This window comes from Colletotrichum fioriniae, assembly GCF_027942845.1.
Source record: "Colletotrichum fioriniae strain IMI 355084 chromosome Unknown scaffold_6, whole genome shotgun sequence".
NCBI lineage: Eukaryota > Fungi > Ascomycota > Sordariomycetes > Glomerellales > Glomerellaceae > Colletotrichum > Colletotrichum fioriniae.
The window spans coordinates 2,642,206-2,657,204 of NW_027076842.1; the positions used below are offsets into that span (position 1 = coordinate 2,642,206).

Sequence of the window (14,999 nt, forward strand, 5' to 3'; positions counted from 1 at the left end):
AGATGATGATCTTTTTGTTGTCTTTCCAAAATCGTCTGTCGGTTTCAGCTTAGGAGAGTGAGTGGTTGTAAGCAATCAAGGCTCCTCAGAGGAGTTTATGAAGTGGTAGCAAGTTGTGAACTGGATGTCGATGTTCAACTTTGTAAAGAGCGTATACTACTGATGGAATTATGATTTTGAGTAATAGCCATGCTGTAGTTTGGTCTTTTGAGGTAAATTTTGAAGTCAAGAGGGGTTGTATATGAGATCAGAAAAGCATAAACCAAAAAAAAAAAAAAAGAGTCCCATGAGGTAGGTGGCAGAGGGGTGAAGCTTTTAAATGTCGTGGGTGGGCCCGACCCTTAGACCCCTAGATTGACAAGTTCGGACTAGTGTGAGGCGATTTAATCTAAAGATAAGCGAATGACAGCGAGAACGTGTTGCATGCGGACGGGGGAAAACAAATCTCCTGCCTTTTCGAGGGTTTTGCTTGGATGAAGTTGCAAAAGGGCGAACTGCAGTGAGGAACACAAGAAGCGGTGAAGTGGTTGTAAGTGAACACCAAAAAATAGCTGCAAACTCGCGAGATTATGTGTGTCTCACAAGAACCACTAATGCCACGGCAGATCAAGCAAGGACGGAATCCTCACAAAAGCTAGAAAACGAGGATACATTAAAATTGGGACTAGGCTCGAAAAGCAGAGGGAATGAGTTTCGGTCAGTCGTGAAACCATGTGTCTTTTTCCCGCTTTTGCTGGCCCAAGGACTCGAGCTCCTGTAAGAAAAATTGTGTAGACGCTGACAGGCTGAGCCATACTTGGCTCTCGAGTGTTCAACTTTGCTACTTGCCATGGCATATCACCGGCAGATTCCGAAAGTTGGCAGCATTGATGTAGTCCGTGGAGCAGGTCGTGGTTTGGGATGTTTGAAGGACAGGAAGTGTCCAAAAATGCAAGACGAAGGATGTAACGCTGAGTGTTAAGGTAAGCAGCATTTCAGATCTCGGTTAAGCTCCAGGAAGGAGATGGTGGGGCGGAAGTGTGCGATTGTTTCCCCCATCTCCCAGAGAGAAGGAGATACGTACCTGCAACTTGGACAGTCTCCTGGTCCGGGCTTTTTTTAAGGTCGAGAATCCTACGGCATGGGCCTTTTGAAGGCAAAGGCAGACCATTTAAACAAGCAATAGAGAAACATAGGCATGCCTTTCATGTGTGTCGATCGAGTAAAGGCTTCGAGCCACTATTACTGTAGGCATCATAAAGAGATGTCGAGTTTATGTCCAACACTTTGGCCAATGGTGTCACACTCTAAGCGAGTTAGGTATTACCCAGTATAGCTCGGTGGAGGGAGTTACCTAAGGTGAACAAATATGTTGACCTAAGGTGAGCCCAGGTACAGGGGTGAGGGGTTGGTTGCATTTGCCTCTTTGCCTCGAGATGGCAGGGGCCAGGACAACCTGGAAGGGAAGCAGGCACGCCGCACGCCCACGCAGCACGCAGGAAGGAGGGGAAAGTCAAAGATGGAGGCGAGGCACCACGGCACCAAGGGTAGGCACCAAGGGTACGGAGTAGGCACAAATACGTACCTGATTTTTGACTCCAATGCCCAGGCTCCTTCCAATGGAACCTGGAAGTCTTTGACAAGTTGACGTGCCTGCCCCCTTCTTCAGAGTGCATCAATAGGTACCTTACCACACACCCGACAGCCGACAGGAACTTCCATATCTCAGAAGACTCAGACGGGAGAGGTGAGTGGAAAGGGTGGAAGGTGAGGAACACACTGGACGGTGACCCGGCACAGCTGCCCCGACGCTGCGTTGGTCACCTTACCATACCTTCCCAGTTACCTACCTTACGTAGTATTTCCAGACTGAGGTGTACAGGGCAGTGAGCAGCGTGGTGAGGTGGGGAGTGGAGTGCTTGGCTGCTAGTACATAGAAGCAGGTAGACCTAGACACCTGGGCACCTGAGCGAGCACCTCCTCCACCAGGTTTCGTCCCAAGTGCCAAAACCTCCTTTGACCACCTGCACCATCTCTATTCGTACCACCTACAAGTACTTACCCAGCTACCTTACCTTACCTTACCTTTCCACGCCCTGACAGTTCGCTGCCGAAATTCGCCCATCACAATAATCTCTCACTCCGCATCAGATATTGCATCACACTTTGACTCTCAAAACACCAAACCATCATACCCTCTTCGCCTTGCCTGTCCCTGATTGCCAGCCTCGTCGCATCAAGCTACCCAACCACTGCCAGCGCCCTCGAAGCAGTAGTGCAGCCCGATCGGAGCCAGTCCTACGGATACTCCGTATTCCGTACAGACACTCCCGTCCTGTCTGTCCCATCTCCCACCATCGTCCACTCTGACTGGACCATCAACTGAACTGCGACCGGCACCGACCGCCGACCGACCGACTCAACTTGACCTTCCTCGACACCACCACATCCACCACCACTACTCCCCTCTTCACCCTGTGTGACGTACAAAAAACCATCACAACGACGGCATCGACGAACATCACCTCAGCCTTCGGCGCCAAACACCGCACCACCTATTAGTACCACAGCACCATCCATCTCCTCACCAACTGGCGAAGCACCCTACCTACGACGACAGCTCCTCCCTTTTTTCTGTCGACCGAATCATCGACATCTGTTCATGCAAACATCACCCTTGCCAAACCATCAATAGCCTACCCACCTGTCCTCGGATGCGCCTTGCATCGTCCTGCTGCTATGGCACTCCAGTATTCAGCAGAGGTCCTCATTCACCTGCGAGAATCACCACTATGCATCAAACCATCTGCTTTACCACCCGCTGAAGAATGGATGGGGTATGCCGTTACCATAGCCCTCAGACAGAAATCCCTCCTTTTCTAACTCTTCCTCCCAGACCACCTCCCGATAATAATCGAACCCAGACCAACGTCACCAAACCCACTACTGACAGAAGAAGCCACGATAATCCCTTGCTTGATCAGACAAATCGTCGCCCTGGCGTTGACCGCCACGTCTCGCGAAACAGCGCCAGTATGTCTCCACCTCGCCGTCTCCTCATTTTCCTCGCCCTTTGAGCAATCGTAACTGACACAAACTTCAATTGCAGACCCCGAAGACATTATTCTCGGACCTCCTCGAACCGCCTTCGCCTCTGCGACCCTGCGCAATGGCAAGCCTTTTGACAATGACAAGGGCCTCAAGGACGCTGACTCGCCCAGCCGCTTCAATTTCCGCAATCGCAATGGTGACACCCCCGAAAGCGACCGCTTCCGCGACTCGAGAAACACAAACTTTGGTCGTCGTCGCGGCGACGGTGATCCACAGGATCAGGAGGGATGGAGTACGGTGAAGCCGCGCAAGAGCTTCGGGCATGAGGGCGCCGAGCGCTTCCAAGGTCGCATGGGCGCTGGTGGTGGCGATAGGCTTCCCAATGAGCGCCGTCCCCGTGATCGCGACGACCGCGAGGGCCCCAGAGATCGTACCCACCGCACCTTCGACCATCACGACAAGGAGCATGATAACGAGGAAGCTGAGCCGCGGCTTCGAAATGGTCTTAGCAGGGGCAAGTCGGAGCCCTGGTTCAAGAACGATAACAGCACCGCCAGTAACAATACCAACAATGCCAACACTCCAGAGAAGCCTCCGTTGACGGCTCGCGAGCGCATTGACCGGGCCAAGAGCTGGAGAGACCGAAACCGGGAGGCTGAGCCCGTCGAAGAAAAGAGCACTGGCAGGAACTATGAGCGTCGCTGGGAGCGCGGCGAACATAGACAAGAGCGAGAGCCTGAATGGTTTGACGAACCTGCTGGAGAAAAGGCAGGAGGCCACACGGAAGAGGATTTCAAGAAATTCATGGAAAGCATGAAGGCGAGTCGCAACGGTCCTGCCGAGGACAAAGCGCCAGCTGCCGCAGTCGAGGCTGCAATCAAAGCAGAGCAGCCAGCTGTTGCTTCCGCACCCGCTGTGGAGATTGGCCCTGACCAATTCTTCCTCAAGTTCGCTTCTACTGCTGGCTTAGACGTCAGCTCCCCGAGCGAGCCCAAGAGAGAGACTCCTTCCAAGTCTAAGACAGGCGGTGGCAAGTCCTCTCGGTTCACCTCATTCTTCAATGCCCCTCAGGATGACCCCACCCAACGAATGAAGACGGAGCCTTCAACGCCCATGGCTGGCCTTCCTTTCGGTGGCCCTGATCTATCTGGACCGGCTCCCGACAACGAGAAGCAAGCTTTCCAAGCATTGCTCATGAAGTTGCAGCGGTCAAACCTTCAATCAGCCACGCCGCCTGCTTCGCAACCATTCCAGGAGCCTCCCCCGCCTGCCCGTGAGCATGCTCCTTCCAGCTCCGTCGCGTCGCCCGAGCCATTTCAGCAGTATGGCGGCGAGCGCAGAGAGGACCCCCGCCCTCGCATGCCGCAGGGATCCATGTCTATGTCCGACATTCTTGCCCCGCGTCCAACGATGCCTCACCAGCAGCAGCCGCCTGCTGCTCGTCAAGACCAACTGCTCCAGGAGCTGGTCGGACAGCGCCACCAGGCTTCAAGCCAGGGATCCGGCCGAATGGAACCAAACCAAGGCCGCAACATGAGCAACACCGAGTTCTTGATGAACTTGATGAGGAACCAGCCAGAACCCCCACGAACGGAGCAGCAACTCCTCATGCGCATGCCGCAACCTCAGCGCGCCGCTCAGATCCCGCATGCTCCAGACCGCGAGCCCGACTTCCAGCAGGGACTTCCGCAGGGCGGCCGTGGTTCTCAGCGCCAGATGCGTGGTCAAGGCCCGCCTGGCTTCATGGACGAGAGTTTCCACCACCCTGAGCCAGAAGCGCGCATGCAACCCACGCAGATCTTGCAACGTCCTCCCCCGCCTCCCGGTTTGGACCAAATGAACCCCAACTGGATGCAGCAGGGCGGCGGCGGTCCTCCCATGCCCCCTCAACAGAGATCCATCATTCCGCCTCCTGGTCTTGCTGGTGGTCCTGGCCGCAATCACCCGATGGCCGCTATGTTCCCCCCGAACTTCCCTCCTGGAGCCTTCCCTCCTCCTGAGGCCATGGCAGGTCCCCACCACGCAATATGCCTCCTCCCCGGGCTTCTTCGGTGGTCCCCTCCCGGATTTATCCCTCCCCCCGGAATGCCTGGCTTTCCTGGTCCGGCTGGACCCGATGGTCATGGCTTCCCCTTTGACGGACGTATGCCTCCCGGCGCCGCTCAGGCGTTCCGGAGACAGTAAACTACCCACATCATGGAACTATCATCGGCCTCGCTAGTAGGGGCTGAACTTCCGTAGCATATCAACTGCTACATTTACCTTGTTCGAGTCTCATCACCAAATGCTCAGATGTGTGTCTTTGAACAGGACATGTTATGAAACACTATAAACGTAAATGTCGGTATAACGACATGTTGCTTGTCGGATTTGCTGGACTAGCACCCAACCACTCATCCTCGAATACCAGATTTCTCCTCAGATGTAGGAGGAGCCCAGTCTATCAGCTTCGCATGAGCGAGGCACCGCCTCAGCTACCTCAATAAGGTCTCACGTTTATGCGATACGTTTCCTATGCCGACGAGCAGAGGGCACCAACAACTAAGCAGACATCTTTGTCCTAATCCAGACCCACAATGGAAGGGGTTCTATGTCCTTGAAGAAGACGTTGGTTCTAGGCGGTGGTACAATGAAGAGCAGACAACAAAGGGTGGCGAGTTTCTAAGCAAGGGGGAGCTGGGATAGGATATCCCTTATGTTACCTTAGTCTACCGCGGTGGACACGAATGAAATGAAATGGATGTTGGTTTTCCTGGCTTCCAAAAACTGTGCCTTGCTATCATGGTGACACATAGTGACCTCATTGGTGCTTCTCTTGATGATTGCTTGAACAGTCAATCACATCAATTGTCCTAATTGAGTAGGCCAGTCTTTCAACCCATTTTAACGACATTGCTACCATACACCAACAGGTCTCTGTCAATGATGGTTGTGAGTTTTGTGTGTGATTTGGTTCTACAATAGATCCAGAGTACATATATACATAGACCATCCAGCCCGGTCAGCCAACCGCCATCACTCCTCTCTTGCTTCTCCGTCTTGTTTTTCTTCTCCCTCCTCCACATCATACGCAAGAACCACTTGAGAGGTAAGAAGGGGAAAAGCCAAGAAGAGGCAGTGTTCGAGGCAGTATTCCTTCACACATCTATGGGAATCGTTGGAACTAATTCAACACCAAAGAACGCCACGCTGGCAACAGAATGTGCAAGAAAAGGAGAGTCAAGTAAAGCCGACAGAGAGCAAGATGGGCGAGAATCCCTTTGAGAGTGAAAAATCTTAGCCTCTCGCTTCCTTTTCCTCCTTTAGACTCAATGCTTATCCTTGTCCTTGTCCTTGTGGCTCTTCTTCATACCCAAAAAGTTGCGCTTCTTCTTATCCTTCTCCAGCTTGTGCGGTTTGCCGCCGTCAGATGGGGCAGGCGACGCTCCGCCGCCATTCGCCACGGGCGGAAGAGGCGCGTTGAGGTTCATGTTGCTCATCTGAGCCGTTGGCGGCGCAACAGGACGCCCGGGTAGACCGCCTGGTGCAGGTGCTCGGCGTGGTCCACCGGTCGGTGACGGTGCGCCCGGCGGTGCCATACCGGGGGCAGGGCGTTGCGCCATAGGATTGGGCGGAGGGGCAGGTTTCTCGTAAACCCAGGCCGGAGCACGGGGTGTCGGTCGCTCCATTGGTATGTCGAGCGTGCGCTTGTCCTTGCCCAAATCGCCTACTTGGCGGACGTAAAGTTGAGGTGTGAGCATGTGGCTCGTCACCAGGAAAATGTCCTTGCCCTGGCGGGCGGAGACGTCGTAGCAAGCACGGCTCTCACTGTATGTTGCGCCGCCAGCCATGAAAACAATATAGCGCTGTCGGTTTTCAGGAGGTCGTCGGCCAGACGATGCCCAATTCGGCCTACCGGCACGCAATGAGCCCTGTTGTGAGGCTAAGAGATCCTCGTTGGGATCAGCTGGTGGCTTCACGTAAGGGAACGTGGTTTGATCGAGAGTGCCTCGACAGAGGTCGTCCAGCATCGTCTGCATAGCCGTCTCAAAGCGGGAGAGCGAATATTCCTCGCTGATCTCTGCCGCTTTGGTGTTCTTCTGGAATAGGGGCGGTTGAGGAGGTCGTACATCCTTGAGTCCACTACGCACGGGGTGTCCACCCAACATCTCGAGGTTGACTACTATTTCCCCATCCCCTTGCGGCAGGCCCGAATGCGCGAGCAACCGGTTGATATCTTCCATCACCACCCCGTCTCTATACAGCACGTAGAGAATGATCAGGCGCAGTCTGTCCGATGGGGTGATGGCGTCATCGTCCAAAAGCCGCACGACTTGGTCCAATATGTTTTTAGGCTTCCTGAAGTCCTCATCCAATCCTGTGGCAAGAGTCTGTTCCACCGAAGCAATGTCTGGTAGCTTGTGATCTTGGAATTTGTTCATGGCTTCTTGCGCCAGACTCAGATGAAGCGAGTACGCCTCCTTCATCTCTTGGAACTGCGGCAAACCAGCCAGCATGTCTCTGATGGCGTTTAAGCTCGTTGTCTCCTGCTCCTCGTTGGTGAAATTAGGGTTAGACTCCAAGAACTTTCGGAAGTCTCCCATTAGTTTATCGATGGTATCTTTCATGTGTCGGTGTCGGTTGTCGACCCAGACCGGATCCTTGTCGGATAGCTCCACGTCCTTCTCTTCTTCTTGCGCGGTGCCCTCGTTTGTGACCATGCGATACGTCACTTTGTCACCATCTTGTATCGGGAGAAGATCGTGAGCCATTGCCTGATATGTGAACTCGTGAACCAGAGGCGCCAAGATATCCATTGACCTGTCCGTGATGACGAGTGTTCCCACAGGCCGCGACGACTGTGGTGGAAAGTTTGGGTTCCACTGCGCATATTCGTCCAACTCCTCCTGCACGAAACGAGCCAAATGAGAGGCAAGCACGGCGGCTTCGTGGAGAGGGTTCTTCGGTCTGTAGTATCGGACTTTTGGGTACTCGCCCAGTGTAACGCATACACCGGTAATCTGCTCTGGTTGTCAGCAGGGGTAAGCTGTGTAGCCCTGCCATCCGTCTGCTACGTACCTTCTGTGCTAGAATCTTCATGTGTCGCGCCACCAAGTTGTTGCACGCGGGGTGGTATAGAATTGGAAAGCTCCAAGGGTCTTTGAACGTGATCAAATGCGACTCGCGAGGGAAGAAGTCGATCGACAAGGTTTCGAACCCCGCGATGCGTTGCTTGGCTGGCGGGCAGCCATCAATCATGCGACGGATCCTCGGATCCAAGACACCGGTCCACACCAGGTAGGCTTCCTTGTATCTGCGGCGCTCAAAGTCGTTGATGAGGATTTCGACAATGTTCTCTTTCGGGGACAGAATGTAGATGGCGTCCATTTCAGGGTTCATATCTCGCTTCTGCTCGATTCGCTCGATGTCTGGAGTGAGGTTAAGACTTGTACCGTTGCAAGGAGGAAACGTGTTCGCGAGACATACTGGCGATATTGTTGTTGAGAATGTCATCTTCCTTCACAACGTTGTCTATAATTTTGTGGGAGTCGTCGTCAACAACTAAGACTTTCCACTAAAAGTATCGCCATGGTTAGCTTTGTTGATTCGCAGGCAGTCCGTCAGGCATCGGGTGGATCTCACGTCGCCTCGTGTAATGTTCTTGATTGTGTCGATGATGACTGTTCGAATTGTCAGTATCGAGAGCGGAAGAGGCTGGGAGAGCATCGTGGGCTCTCGGACTGTGAGGCTGCTCACCGTCATGCTGCTCCTGGAGCGTGGAGACACCCATCGTGGCAAGTTGCCGCGTGGGCAGCGAACAACTGGCAATGCGTCGTGTGAGGGAAGCGGGGGTTGTCGCTATGAGGTAGAGGGTCGTCAGAAAGCGACTTTAATCGGGCGACGACGATGGGCGGGTGCGCCTGTGTAAATTGAGGTGCTACAGATAGCGTGGCAGCGGAGTAAAGAGAGGCGGACAAGGCTGGAGGAATGCGCGTTGTCGAGCTTTCTGGATCGTGGGGCCCAGGCTCTGGAAAATGAGACGTCGGGTGGAATTCGAGAGCCACTTGGTATGTATGTTTAGCTGGAAGATTGGTGGTTGTCTTGGGCTTCGTTGTCGTCGTTCTTTTGGTCTGGCGGGGTTTCAAGATGGAAGAAGAACCGGTCGCAGTTGTGGGACTTTCAATGCTCCGAAGACCAAAACCGGAGCTTTGGGGAGGGGGAAAAGGAGCAAGGCAAGGTCTGGCAGGGTACGTTCCTATGCGGTCAGACAGCTTTGTCGTGGTTATGGAGGAGGAGGTGGTGGTGGTGGTAGGTTAGGTAGGTTAGGTGGGTGAGGTGGGTGAGGTGGGTGAGGTGAGTTGGAGGAGTTACGATCGGAAGAGGCAAGGTTGGTCGAGTTCGCGCAGCACAAGGAGCTGTGTTACTATGTAGTCGTAGGATGTCTGCACTGGAAAACGTGAAATATTCGGTCTATCGTTGAGGTTGACCGGAAGAAGGTGAACGCAATGACCTGATGCGACTGAAAGTCAAGAGGCCAGCAGGTTCAAGGCATGGAAGATAGAGGTAGAAGAACGGGAGAGGCAGGTAGTTCCACGTCCCAGTCCCCGTTCCCCGTCCCAGTTCTGGTTCCATTTCCCGTTCCACTGCGCACCGCACCGCTATTTTCCTCAGGACTCCCGCCCGCGCTTCAAGTTGAGGCCCAGGAGGGGGGGCGGGGCCCGGGCAAGCAGGCCGTAAGGTACTCCGTAGTCCTGGGCTCCCCATTGGAACTGGCCTGACCCCTCACCCAGAATGCTATGCAACACAAATCCTGGTACGGATACCTTACACTAGGTACGCAGTAGGTCCTCAGGAGAGGTACTTGGAGGTACCTCAGAACCTGAATCTTATACTTGGTCAAGTGCCCTACCTGCGCAGTACCTACCTTGCCTAAGGTACTATGCACTGATGTAGTGCAGCGGCATTTCCCCACTTTTGGCCCCCAAAAGAGCGATGAATGAGGTCACCGCCTTCCAGGTTCGCACCTGCACCTCACAACGGCGGCGCTTTTTGAAGATGCGGCGGCGGCGCGGCGGGAGATATTCTCGTAGCCTCCCCGTCGCAAGGATTATGGTTGTTTGCTCAAGACAATCCCTTGTGCGTTTCAAAGCCAATCTGTTACCCGTCTCTTCGTCAGCTTTATTCCACTCCATGGCCAAGCCATTATTCTTGGTGATGCTCGTTTTTGGTCTCGGAAAGCTACGGAATACGGTGATTTGGCAGTATTCCTAATGTCTGACGGTTGTTATACAAAGCAAATTCACTCGATAAAGGTTTGAGACCGTGTATCCGTAAATTGTGACTGAATCCGACTCAGGCTCCAACTTCGTTATTCTTCCTCTACTGTGGGTATCTCGTTGCTTCCTGTCTCCTTATAAACCAGTCCCCAGGTACTTGTCAATATCCTCGCTGGCGTAAAACATCTCTCGCAACCTCTCAGCCTTTCTCTTGTCTTCGTCAGCCTTCTTCCTGCACTGCTTGGCGTCCAGCATCTGCGGCTTCTTCTTCTTTTCAATCTTGCCCTGGATCCCTTTTGGGATTTTGAGCCCCAGCCCGTATTTATCCTCCTTTGGTCGAGTCTTTAAGGGATATTGCATGCCTTGCTCTTCGGCACCGAGACCCTTCCGTGAATCAGGGTCCCAGCCATGGGATGAAAGATATGTCAAGCCCATGCGCGACCGATCTAGTGCTGATGGGGGATGTGAGTGTGTGAGGCAGACTTGGTGAGCAATCGAAGACTCGTGCTTTTGTCCACTTGTCGCGGACTGCTTATTATTGCCATTGCTGTCGACCTCTCCCACGGCGTCGCCTTTGTCCACGGGCAACTCGCATACGGCGCATACTTGCCCTGCTGCTGGCGAAGGCTTTTCGGCTTCCGCTTGTTTCTTGTCGCCGAGCACCAGGCCAAGGTAAAAGTCGCCAACGGAAGCGCCGCTTTTTGTTTTATTGGCCGCCTGTGTAATGCTCAGGTTTGGATCTGACGCCTTGACGAACTGGATGGGCTTGCGGCTGATTCCCGCGCCAAAGGGTCGTCGATGTTGAAGCGGCACATCCTCTTCCTCTTCATAGTCCTCGTCTTCTTCCACTCGTCGCTGCATGTCCGCAGCACTTGCGCAGCACACTTTCCAGCACTTGTTCCTCAGCAAGTGCGCTCGTGGAAGAAAACTCAAGTTATGTCGAGTGTCGCTGTCTGCTAGTGCAATGATACGATGAGATGAAGGGGCGGGGTGATGGAGAAACGGTTGATGAAGAAGTTCCACTTCCCACGACAGGGGGGGAGACCAACCCCATTATGTCAGCGAGGCAACCAGCGGCGGCCTCAATCCCCTGCAAACTCTGCGATTAGTGCCCCTGGATTCTGGAAGCCACCGCCGCTGGGCTGCCGGCGGAGTGGGACCGCCCCTGTCATCGCAATTCGGAAATCCCCTGGCGGCACATCAGCTTTCCGCTCTGTTCTAGAAGGCAAGCTGGCGGCTTCGTCACACTCAGACAACCCACACATATTTCGAACGCACGCAAACGCAATCGCCTACACTGACCGGCCTGCATACTAAACGACCTTCCCCACGACATTGCAACGAGTCCGAGTCGTCCGTCCATAGAATTTTCGAAGCATTGCTACCCCAGCATGCGCGACAGTCGCCGATAGACACCCCCTTCTTCCAGCTTTAGCCCAGTCACTCGTTCACAATGCCTCTCGATTACTTTGGCTACATCGCCGAAGCCGGACTCCCGACATATGTGACGGAGAACTGGTGGTTCATACTCAAGACGGTCGCGGCAGTAGCAGTCCTCGTCTTCATCAAGCTATGGAGCGCGGGTGCTTCCAACAAGGCCGAGCGGGACATGCACGGGAGGGTGGTCATGATAACGGGCGGGACGTCGGGCATAGGAGCGACGACGGTGCTGGAACTTGGCAGCCGCGGAGCGCAAATCATCCTCCTCACGCACACCCCCGTGTCGGACCCCTTCCTGGTCGAGTACATTGGCGACGTGCGCGCCCGGACCGGCAACGAGCTCATCTACGCCGAGCACGTCGACCTCTCCTCCCTGCACAGCATCCGAAAGTTTGCGACAAAATGGATCGACAACTCCCCGCCGCGCCGGCTCGACATGATTATCCTCGCCGCCGCCACGATCACGCCCGCGTCGGCCAAGCGTAAGGAAACGGTCGAGGGTATCGAGGAGACGTGGATGGTCAACTACCTCGCCAACTTCCACCTCCTCTCCATCCTCAGCCCCGCCATCAAGGCCCAGCCCTGGGACCGCGACGTGCGCATCATCTTCGCCTCGTGCTCCTCGTACATTGGCTCCCCGTCCCTCAAGGAACCCCTCGACAAGAAGACGTGGTCGCCCGGCACGGCCTACAAGCGCAGCAAGCTGGCGGTCATGGTGTTCGGCCAGGCCTTCCAGAAGCACCTCGACAACTACAAGCGGCCCGACCAACTGCCCATGAATGCGCGCGTCTTCTTCGTGGACCCGGGCTTCAGCCGTACGCCGGGGATGCGGCGCTGGCTCTCGCGGGGCTCGCTCCTGGGCTTGTTCGCTTACATCGCCGCCTACCCGCTGCCGTGGCTCTTCCTCAAGAGCCCCGAGCAGGGCGCGCAGGCGATCCTGTACGCGGCCATGGAGTCTAGTCTCGTGCGCGCGGGCGCCGGCAAGTTGATCAAGGAGTGCCGGATCGTGGACTTTGCGCGGACCGAGATTGAGGACGATGAGGTGGCTAAGAAGCTGTGGGAGGAGAGCGACAAGCTCATCGAGACGACGGAAAAGGACTCGGCCGCTCTCAGGGCGCTGGAGAAGAAGATGGAGGAGGAAAGGGCCAAGGCGGCCAAGGAGGCAGAGAAGGTGAAGGAGGTTGAGTCTCTGGTCGAGGCCATCAAGAAGGGCAAGGAGTCGCAAAAGACAAAGGGTAAAAAGAAGTCCAAGAAGGAGACATGATAAAAAGCTTTGGGGGCGTTTTGAATGCCATCTACTTATATAGACTACCTACTTAATGAGAAAGCAAGTGGCTGATCTGGTCACTTGTACGAATGTAACATGTATATTTCCCCCCTTAACTGCAATGCTGAATATTGGATTCAGTAGGACCAAAAAGTAATAGGCAAGGAAGGAGGGGGAATACTGAGATTACAATTCACGCCTCTGCCTGGAACCGAACAGCGCGCCCCTCAGTCAACCCAACCTCTGACTTCATAGGAGTATTTGTTTTTATCTGACCATTCGACCACCTCGCACACAGCTTGACCTGACCTCGCCGACTTAGACGGGCGCTGTTGCGCTAGTGACAGAAACGGGATAGAGAGATTGGGAGGGGTTATATACCTTCCACTGGGTGGCTGAGAGCGGGATGGAATGAGGTGGTAGGTCAAGGAGGTGAGGATTCCGGATGAGAGCTCTGGGTGAGGTGGAAGGAGCCTTTGTAATTCGGACTCTTTTCCCACCGTTAGCTCCAAAAGTCCGGGGGGCCCGCCCCCACCTTTCACCGTCCAAGTGCCGTGGCTCGGGTGCCATTACCCCAAGACTTGGAGCTCGGCGAGCTGGAGGTGAAGTAGGTATGTGTGTGTGTGTGTGTGTGTGTAATCTTTCCCCGCAAGGAACACCAAACATGACGACAGAAGAAATCTCACAAAACAACACATGCTTCTTTGAGATACCATATCAATCTTGCATCTCGAAATATCTCAGCTGTCCTTTTCAAAGTCCAATCCCCTTATTTCAACACAGTCGAATTCTCCTAGAGGGTCGAGCCCGTGTATAATGTCCGGTAGTTCGGCGGCACCAGGTATGGCGCATCACAACGCGACAGCCGCATCATCATCACAACCTCGGCATCCCCTTCCACTTCAGAGTGTTTGGGAACGACACCACATCGCTACCGCCGAGATAGCAATGGCGCAGCGACAGCAGCAGCAGATTCACCTCCAACAACAGCAGAAGCAGCAGCAGCAGCAGCAGCAGCAGCACAACTCATCAATCCGGCACCCCGTCTTCTTCACGGAGAGACTGCGGCGGCCGCCGGTAACCTTAGCACCCGGGATGGGTCTCAGTCCCGTGGCGCACGGGTACGTCTATCAGGATGGACGGAGGAGGCTGGCGGCCGAAGGGAACTCTGCGCCGAAGCTGTGATGGAAAGAGAAATGAGGTTGTTCTGTTTTTTTTCCTTCTTCTTTTTTCAGCTCCCCCATTCGGCGCGATCAATGGTTATAGAAGCTTCGTGGGGAGGAGCAGCAATGTCGGGTTTTTTTGGTTGGCGCATCTGAATAAGTACCTAGTTGTTTGCCGAGGCTGACGGGGTTGCTAGGTGCCTTGGGGAAGGGGGGCCACTAGTAACCCAACATCTGGAGGCGGCTTGTGTTGAGTCTGGTGACGGCGAATACCCTTATGCCACTTCAAACAACGTTTCATTTTTCTTTTACCTCAATTGCATTTATCATGGCTTCTCGTGCCAAACCTGATGGTCACGACGTACGCAGGGTAGTCATTGCTCGGACTTGACTCTTGGAGGAAAGGAAACAGTAGTGGGAAGGACTGCCGTTTTGTTGATTGAGAGCTGACATTCTCGAAAATCAGCGACTTTCGTATGCTCAACGATGATCTGTTGAGAGGGAGAATCACTTGCTTTTCGATAAACTGTCTGGAATGGATGGGCTGGTGGGTTCAATGAGAGCGCGGAAAGTCCAGAAGAAGACGGGAAGGAAACGGGGGGAAGACGGACAAGGTATAGGTGAAATGAAGCACGAGTGATGCAGTGCATTAGGTACCACTAGGTTATTCTGTCCACCTGGGGACAAAAACGTACATATTAGAGAGCTTCGAGAAGATATGACTATGAATGAGCGATGGACATCTGGTCATGAACTCTTATGCCGTCTCTTTGTACAATAGTGATGGAGATATTTCCTCCTCTTTATTGCTCGGTTCATAGGCGACTTCGAACGGGCTACACG

At 54.2% G+C, this 14,999-nt stretch overlaps 4 protein-coding genes across 4 annotated transcripts; 3 read left to right on the forward strand and 1 right to left on the reverse strand.

Annotated features, from left to right (window-relative positions):
- Positions 1-2,807: 2,807 nt before the first annotated feature.
- N0V96_006114 (uncharacterized protein) lies at positions 2,808-5,214 on the forward strand (the record flags this gene model as incomplete). Its single annotated transcript, XM_065757587.1, has 3 exons — positions 2,808-2,816; positions 2,964-2,970; positions 3,089-5,214. 3 exons carry the CDS (start codon positions 2,808-2,810, stop codon positions 5,212-5,214), a joined length of 2,142 nt encoding a protein of 713 aa, XP_065613930.1.
- A 1,124-nt stretch (positions 5,215-6,338) lies between these two features.
- sec1 (syntaxin binding protein 1) lies at positions 6,339-8,800 on the reverse strand (the record flags this gene model as incomplete). The annotated part of the gene is made up of 4 exons (XM_065757588.1): positions 6,339-8,030; positions 8,089-8,438; positions 8,497-8,541; positions 8,752-8,800. 4 exons carry the CDS (start codon positions 8,798-8,800, stop codon positions 6,339-6,341), a joined length of 2,136 nt encoding a protein of 711 aa, XP_065613931.1.
- Positions 8,801-11,739: 2,939 nt separating this feature from the next.
- Positions 11,740-12,990, forward strand: N0V96_006116 (uncharacterized protein; the record flags this gene model as incomplete). The annotated part of the gene is made up of 1 exon (XM_053193989.2): positions 11,740-12,990. The coding sequence occupies one exon, from the start codon at positions 11,740-11,742 to the stop codon at positions 12,988-12,990; it is 1,251 nt and encodes a 416-aa protein (XP_053048565.2).
- An 819-nt stretch (positions 12,991-13,809) lies between these two features.
- On the forward strand, positions 13,810-14,178 carry N0V96_006117 (uncharacterized protein; the record flags this gene model as incomplete). The annotated part of the gene is made up of 2 exons (XM_065757589.1): positions 13,810-13,816; positions 13,940-14,178. The coding sequence occupies 2 exons, from the start codon at positions 13,810-13,812 to the stop codon at positions 14,176-14,178; spliced, it is 246 nt and encodes an 81-aa protein (XP_065613932.1).
- Positions 14,179-14,999: the final 821 nt, after the last annotated feature.